The sequence below is a fragment of the Gekko japonicus genome, unplaced genomic scaffold (genome assembly GCF_001447785.1).
Source record: "Gekko japonicus isolate JY-2015 unplaced genomic scaffold, Gekko_japonicus_V1.1 scaffold590, whole genome shotgun sequence".
Classification (NCBI taxonomy): domain Eukaryota; kingdom Metazoa; phylum Chordata; class Lepidosauria; order Squamata; family Gekkonidae; genus Gekko; species Gekko japonicus.
In genome coordinates, this window is record NW_015161968.1 from 42,843 (window position 1) to 50,571 (window position 7,729).

Sequence of the window (7,729 nt, forward strand, 5' to 3'; positions counted from 1 at the left end):
AGAGATCGCTGGCCATGACTTGAGCCAGGATTCGAATTAAGTATTCTGCATGTTCGGAGGGGGGGGGGCAGAATGAATGGCGAGTGTTGACAGTTCTTAAGTCTCTGGAATCTAAAAGCGAGAAGCCCAGAAGAGAGGCGGGGCAAAACTGGGAAAGGGGGGAGCCGGAAAGGGGGGGGGACCCAAAATAACCAAAATTGTGTGTGGCCAGATGTGTCTTGTTCTGGGAGACCCTCCTTGTTCTAGAGCACCAGAATCCCCTTCTTTCAAACCTTCCGAATCCTTCATTCCAGAACACCACAGGAGCAGAAGGCCCGTCTCCTGTTGCAGAGACCTCTGCTCAAGAAGCCCCCCCCCACCTTCGAGACTGTTAATCGAATCCCTGGGCAGTTAAATGGGAGGGGGAGGGGTTTCTGGAAATGGAGCCATTTCATTCTGCAAACTAAGAACACAGAAGAATCTGGATTTCCTAAATCTGTCTGGGAGGTTTAGGAGACTAGGCAGGGGGAAACAACAACAACCTGAAGGCCCAGCGCCCTGAAAGTGACCTGGAACCTCCCACAGTAAACAGGCCAGTCCCTTAAAACCAAACGAACCCCTGGAGAAGCCCTAGAGCTTCAGACAAGGCAGCGCACCTGGAGATCCAGAGAGGAAGAGGATCGCTGCCTGGCTTGGAGCCCAGGATCCAATCAACTGAGTCCTCATCTGCTTGATAACTAACCCAGACAAGGAAACATTGAATTACGTCAGGCTCACTAAAGTACATATACTCCCCACCCCCGATATATATATATATCAAAAAGGCTTTAAAGGCATGAGAATATACAGAGACCGGTTTCCTTTTGCCAGATGCGGGTCTTTTCCATTAAAAAAAAACCCGCTCTAGCAGTGTGTAAAGATTAGGACGGCGTTTATATTTAATTTTAAACAAGGCCCCCCGCCCGTCCTCCAAGAATAAGTCTGCCAGTGTGGCCAATTGACCGAAGCCCAAATACACTCAACAGGTACTCGGGGGCCATTTGCAACAAACAGCAGGCAAAAGCCTTCCGCAGAGCGCTCTGAATAGACGGCTTAACGCAGGCGAGTGGCAGGGCCAGAGGCAGCCGCCGCCGAGGCTGCGAGTCAAATTGAAAGCGCTCCACTCGTCTAGTGCCCGCGGAGGGCATTTCAAGGGGGCAGGCACTTGATCGCCCCCTCCTTTCGCCTGGAAGAATCAATCCGGGCGAGCTACCTGCCCTGGATTCGCAGCTCAGAGTCGCTAACAGGTTAGGAGGACGCGGGACCTCTGCCGGTTCCTTGCCCGGGGGCTCTCTTCACTCGGAAGGAGCCCCGATTGTTGGACACTCGCCTGCCTATTTTGCCGCTCCAGTGACGTCTTGGTGTTGACAGCGCCCGGGCGGTAATGAGTGGCTTTGGCACGGATCTGTTGACGAGCCATTGTTTCTTGGGGCGTCCTTTGAGGAGGGGGGAGGGGCCGCGTCGCTCTTGCGATCGGGCCCGTTTATATTACCCCTTCGTTTAGAGAAAGCGAAAGGTCTCCATAGCCCTGACCTGGATGGCCCAGGCTAGCCCGATCGCCGAAAGGTCGGCCCTGATCAGTATTAGGATGGGAGACAATCAAGGAAGGCCGGGGTTGCTAGGCAGAGGCAGGCAATGGCGAACCACCTCGGAACGTCTCTTGCCTCGAAAACCCTAGGGCGCCCCCGTAATTGGGATGGGACTTGACCCCACCACACACACACAAAATAGTCTCAATAAGGGGCGGAGAGGGTTCACCCCGGTCGTGTAAAAACGGAACCAAGCCGCGTGGAAGCTAATGGTGTGCTTCTAGGAACAGGCCTACAGTACTCCGCCACAGTCTATACGGGCAAAGTCTTTAGAAACCGATCAGCGCCATCACATATACTATATATGTAAGTTTATGGATTCCCAGCCAGATTCGTGCTTGAATTAACCTTCTGAGCGGCCCCTCCCCGAATGATCCAGCGTGTGCTGCAAGCAAATTTAAGGCGCTGGATTGCTGCTGCTTCAGCTGCCTTGCTTTATTCTGAACTAGATCCGCAGACGTAAATTGACTTCGCTCCTTGAAGGGTTTGTGGCTACTGGTCTAAACTCTAAAGTTTGGTTCGAAAGCGATGTCTCCACCGGCTTCACTGAACAAGGGGCCTCTGTGTGCGTGTGGTCGTTCCTAAAATGTAGACTCCAGCGTGAAGTTATATGTTTGAGGTCTGTGTTTTAGGAAAGATCCCTCTGCTCTTCTTCAGCGGAGCCGGTTCTAGAAAGACCCTAGCAGGGTGACTGCGTCCCTCCCAGAAGACCAGACCCCAGAGACACAGAGTCGATTCTGATCTGGATACCCCCTCCTTCAAAGCCTCAGAAGGCCCGGAGGAACGCCCACAGTCCGACTGCAACCTACAATCCTGTTCACAGTTATTTGGGAGTTAGTCTTGTTGCCTACTTCCGCGTCTCCCGCCTGCCGGAGTTCGCCGGCGCTTCAGCACCATGGACAGCTACCCTTTCCCCATTAGGTCGGCGACTCTTCCAATGGCGGCCTCGAATCCAGCGGCCTCTGCGCCAGATCCGGGTGTTGTTTGTCCACTCCCCAGTGGAGGTGAAGGGCAAGAGTGGAGTCTTTTCAGGGGAGGGGGCCGCCTCGGGTTTTATTCTCAAAGTGAGAAGGGGGAGTCGGAAGAAATCAGAGGCAGTTTTCCTCTTAGACCGATTTAAGCTGTTAAACGCCTACAGGGAAACCCAGGCTCTTTAGGGATGTCCACGACCGCTTAGGGTACTGGGGAGAGTCTAATGCAGAGTTTATTACTCTAAACAAATGGGGAGTCTAGGAATAGACGTCCAAAGATCACGTCTAAAGTCCTTTAGGAAAGCTCGCCTTTCTTCGCGCAAACTCTGAAATTACCCAGAATTTGGTGTCGCTCAGAAAACCTGCGCTGCTCTGTGGCTGTCGAGGGAGGTCCAATAAAAGGCCAGGACTGTTTCTTGACCTGAGGCGCTGGTGACGCCTGGTTTTCATAGCGTTTGGTGGGAAAGGGACCTCAGAGAACAATTTTATGGCAAATTTCTGGTTAGGCCGAATTCTGGCTCTGACTCCATCAACTGGATCTCTACCCCGTCACCGCGTTTATGAAAATTATTAGCGTCAGTGTTTCCATATCGCACAGCTGAGCATGCAGCCCTCTATAGATCCACCCCCCCCCAAAATAAAAAACCCCACGCTAGGGTCTAGGGTCAACTATTGAGAGATCAAATTGCCCAAGGAACACCACAGGAAAACAAGACACAAGGTATTAGCCCATAAGCCACCCATTATGGAATCAAAAGGAGATGGGGCCGAAGCCTTCTGGGCCCCGAAAGCTCGCCCAGCTTGTGGACAGGTTGCTTTCGCTCCCCAATATTTTTGAAGAAGGTAAGGCCCTCGAAGGAGGGGCCAGAATCCAGCGTGATCAGCCAAACGAATCACTAATGACCTCCTCCACAAACATTCGGGATCCTGCCGAAAGCCCCTTTCCTTCCTTCTGCCACGCATACTGCCGCCTTTTGCACAAGGAAACCGAGTCAGGGAACGGAGCGCCCGCCGAGGGTGAGAGCCGGCCGCCGGCTCAGCAAAAGGGGTGCCAGCCGCCTCCCCCTTCCTCCGCCCCAAGGCCAACCAGCGCGGGCCTGATTTCGCCTCCCAGTCCCAGCCCTCCCGAAAGTACTCGCCAGACGGCCTCGCCCACCCTCTCCTCGGAGCCTACAGGGCCGGTTCCTCCCAAGAGAGGCGAGGCGGCCGCGGCGACAGGCCCGGGTGGCAGCCGCTTCGGCAAGCGCTCTTTCCCCAGGGAGGCCGGCAAACTCTCCCGAGCGACCATCTCGAAATGCCGCAGCAGCAACACGGGGAGACCCGAGGCCGTCTCACTTACGTGTCGTAGTTGTCTCGAAAGCCTTTCGCGAAGGGGTTGTGGTCGATCTTCAGCTGTGTGATCTAGGCCAAGAGGAAAGTGGAGAGTCAAAAGTCCTTCCTCCAAGGAAGAAAAAAACAACCAAATTCCACACGAGAGACAAATATATATTCTAAAGTATTCTGTCGTTTAATTGGGATGAGGGGGGGGTTAATTCTCTACTACCCTATGCTAGAAAGGAATATTGATTTTAAGGTGTGTGTGTGGGGGGGGGTGCGTATTATGAACACCAGAAACTTAAAATATAATTCTGGGCAGCTGAAATTGGCAACAACATTGCGAGATTTATTATCATGACTATTCTTTTGGCGTGGATAGCGATGCAAGCAGCCAATCGAGAGCACACGGCAAGGCCCCGATCCCGTGCACCTTTCTTTGAGACTAAAGCGCCCCCCTCCCGGCTAAACATGCAGAGGATCGGGGCCGCCAGGGGCTAGTAACGCCTCGTCACGTGGCCGACACGGCTGGCAGCCAGTTCTAAGACATGCAGACGGGGAACATATTGGCATTCGAGCGAGAAAAGAGCGAGAGCGGGCAGGAAGGCCGAACGGAGAGGCAGGGACCCCGGCTCCCACGGCGGAGCGGTCGGGAAAGGAAAAGACATCCTCCCTTCCCTGGTGCTATTTTTTTAAAAAAAGCAATTGTATACATTTGGTGAATATATCACAAAAATCCCAGCGGATTTAGGCACCGTTTCAAGCCCTCTTTTCCAGGCCACCCGCCCTTTTCCTCCGATCAGTGCTGGCGCCTGGGAACAACCGGGTGTCTTTGCAGAGGCGAACCCCGAGTATGTAAACGGGGAAAGGAAACACTCAACGGTTGCAGAAGAAAGCGCGGTCCCAGCAGATCCGGGCGCGCAGACAAAGGCAGCGGGAGCTGCAGGGTGCCCGTGCGTGCGTGTATATGTGTGTGTGTGTGGGGGGTTATACATTTGTCAGCCTAAAGCGGGGAGTCCTGGCCGCTTGGTGTCCTCAGGGACCGGGGCCACGCTCTCTCAAGATGCTCCCAAGCTCAGGGAAGGAGCAAACCCAGAGCGGGGCCCGGAGGGCTCTTGGAAGCGCTGCTTCGAAACCGGGCCAATGCTGGGGCTCAAACCGACTCAACCCCCCCGCGCGGCTCTCCGACCCTGGAAGCGACCAGGAAGGGGATGGGGGGAGCGGAGGGGACGAAAGCCAAGGGAGCTGTTTACATCGGTGTTCTGGTAGGCGGTGACGGCGATGAACTGGGTCTCCGGGAAGGTGAAGGTCTGCACCCTGCCGGGCTGGCTGGTGTCCTCCGTGCCGTCCTCGTTCACCTCCACCACGTGCAAGCGGGGCTGGTATTTGTGCAGGGACTGCAAGACCACCATCTGCCGGGAGGCGGGGGGGGGTGCGGGGAGAGGTCCGAGGGGAATTGGGGGGGGGGGAGAGAAGAAGGGACATCAGATCCGGGCGGGGCAAAACACGCGCGGTGCCTGGCCGGGCAAGAGCCCCGCCGCCCTCCCCGCGAAGCCCCTCTTTGTTCCTCCCAACTCCGCCGCGGTGGCGAAAGCCTCCGTTGCGCTCCGTCGCAAAAGGGGGAACTGGGGAGATGGTGGGTCGTCCGTCCCCCCCTGGGATGATCGGGATTCCACTTTTTAAAAAACCATAAATTTAAAAACCCGACCCACAACACCACCTTCCCCAAGGCCCGAAGCTCCCCCTCCCCACGGGAGTAGCCGGAAGGCCTGGCCGGGCGGGGGGGGGGATCTGGGGGGCGCCACTGACCTGCCCGTTGTTGTTGGAGGCGCCCTTGTTGTTGGTCAGCTTCAGCTTGCCGAAGGAGATCTCCTGGCGCATCCAGTGGGCTCCCGTGTTGGGCGAGTCCGGGTGCATGTAGACGCGGTTCCCTGCAGAGAGGCGCGTTGGGGAAGCGAAAACCGAGGCGTTGCAGAGCCAGAGCGAGAGAGAGAGGCCGTCTCGCCTCCGTGAAATCCCCGGAGGGCCCCTTCCGTTTTCGCTCGAAATCTAAGCCGGGAAAGGATTCAAAATATCCCCCCCCTCCCCGCTCCAAGAATACCCTCCGGCCCTCTCGGACGCCCCCCCCCCAGCGGCCCCCCTTCCTTTGTGTCCCTTTAATTAAGCCTTCGCACCTCGGCCGCGGTGTGTGTTTGTGTGCGCCTGTGTGTGCGTGTGTGTGCGTGTGCCGAGGTTCGGACGTGTTAATTGGGAGCGGAGGACTTGCCTTGCACGTTGGTGTCCGCCTTGCCGCAGGGCACCCACTTGCCGCCTTGAAATCGCCAGTGGTTCGGGTCGGCCAGGATGACATCCACGAAAATGTTATAGTGCGCCGTGGGATCCAGACCGGAGATATTGAAACTCAGGAAAGGGAACATTCGCCTGTTTGAGGGAGGAACGCGGGAGGGAAAGGTCGTTGGGTTTTTGCTTTGCGTAAAGGGAGGAAAGCGTACCTATAGTCACAAAAATGTAGGGAGGAAACTTGATCTACGCCTGCCCGTCTCCAGCCGCCCCCCACCCCGAAAGTTCCTTCCGAGCCCGTGCGAATCCTTCCCGTTCCCCGTCCCCGCCCCGGTCCGCCGACTGTCCTGGCGATGGAGAGCTGCCGGCCGGCGGAGGCGGGCCCCAGGGGAGCCCCGGGAGCTTGGGCCACAGCTGCCCCTCGGGTCCCTCCTCCGGCTCGGGGAGGAAAGCGGCCCCGCGCGCCGAGGGCGAAGCTGCAGCCGGCTGCCTGCCGCTCTGCCCGGCTCCTCAGTGGGGCTGGCTCCCGAGGACTCCTTCCCCGTTTCCCCGCGGGCTGTCCTCGGCGCGCCAGGGCATTTCCTCGGAAGCGAGCCCCACTGCGGTCCCCGGGCGCGTCCCGGAAGATGCCGGGCCTCCGGGCGCTGCCGCCGGCCTCCGAGGGCGCAGAGGGGCCGAAGACGAAAGCTCCCCGCTCGCCGGCTTAGCCAGCGCCTTTACGAGCCTGACGTCGCTCCGTTGCCCGCAGCAGAACGCGAGGAAGAAATCCTAAAAAGACCCAGTATTTAATGACCGGCGTAACAGGGAAAAAATCCCCAAAGTGGGGAGAAGAAAAAGAAGAAGAAGAAGTCCCAATGGGAGAAAAATGCATTTTCAAAAGTGGCCGGCCAAAAAAAAAAGGCAATGAAATAAAAGGCAAATTTTTTTTTGCAGTGGAAAAAAAAAGGCTTTTTTGCCTTGGGTGGGGGGGGGACACGACCTCTCCGGCGGGTTCTCGGCGTCTGAGACGGGCAGCCCCCGGAAAGTTGCGCGGTGCCCGCTGCTGCAGTTGCCGCGGGCGGCGGCGGGTCTCTCCCGGGGCTTACCTGCCTTGCTTGGTAATGATCATCTCGGTCTGGTGCCGGTGGAACTTCAGCCAGAGGGGCCGGTTGCAGAGGTAGACCTGCGCCTTGCCGGGGACCAGGCCGCCTTGGGCGGAGGGGAACTGGTAGAAGGGCGCGCCCTGGTAGGAGTGGCCGTACTGCTGCGGGTAGGGGTAGCCGGCGGCCGGGTAGCCCTGCGGCGCCGAGTTGGAGAGCAGGCTGTTGTAGGCGCCGTTGGCCAGCACCGGGTGGTGCGCCATGTAGCGGCCCGGGCTGGCGATGGAGAAGGCGGCCGCCGGGTTGTGCTGGCCCGGGTAGGGGAACATGCTGGCCGGCGGCGGGGCGGCGGCGGCGGCGGCAGGGGCCGGCGGCTGGGGGGCAGCCGACGAGGCGGACGACGACGAGGGCGACGAAGAGGACGAGGACGACGACGACGAGGAAGAAGAGGCGGCCGCCGGCGAGAGGAGGTAGCGAT

The 7,729-nt window shown here is 57.9% G+C and overlaps 1 protein-coding gene across 1 annotated transcript in view; it reads right to left on the reverse strand.

Moving 5' to 3' along the window:
• TBR1 (T-box, brain 1) overlaps positions 1-7,729 on the reverse strand; it is a 12,763-nt gene that overhangs the window by 3,172 nt on the left and 1,862 nt on the right. The window contains exons 2-7 of the mRNA XM_015429635.1: positions 7,651-7,728; positions 7,258-7,581; positions 6,159-6,313; positions 5,702-5,823; positions 5,146-5,304; positions 3,918-3,979 (exon numbers count right to left, since the gene is read on the reverse strand). Of these exons, the coding sequence (XP_015285121.1) occupies positions 3,918-3,979; positions 5,146-5,304; positions 5,702-5,823; positions 6,159-6,313; positions 7,258-7,581; positions 7,651-7,728 (900 nt within the window). The remainder of the gene's footprint in view (positions 1-3,917; positions 3,980-5,145; positions 5,305-5,701; positions 5,824-6,158; positions 6,314-7,257; positions 7,582-7,650; position 7,729) is intronic.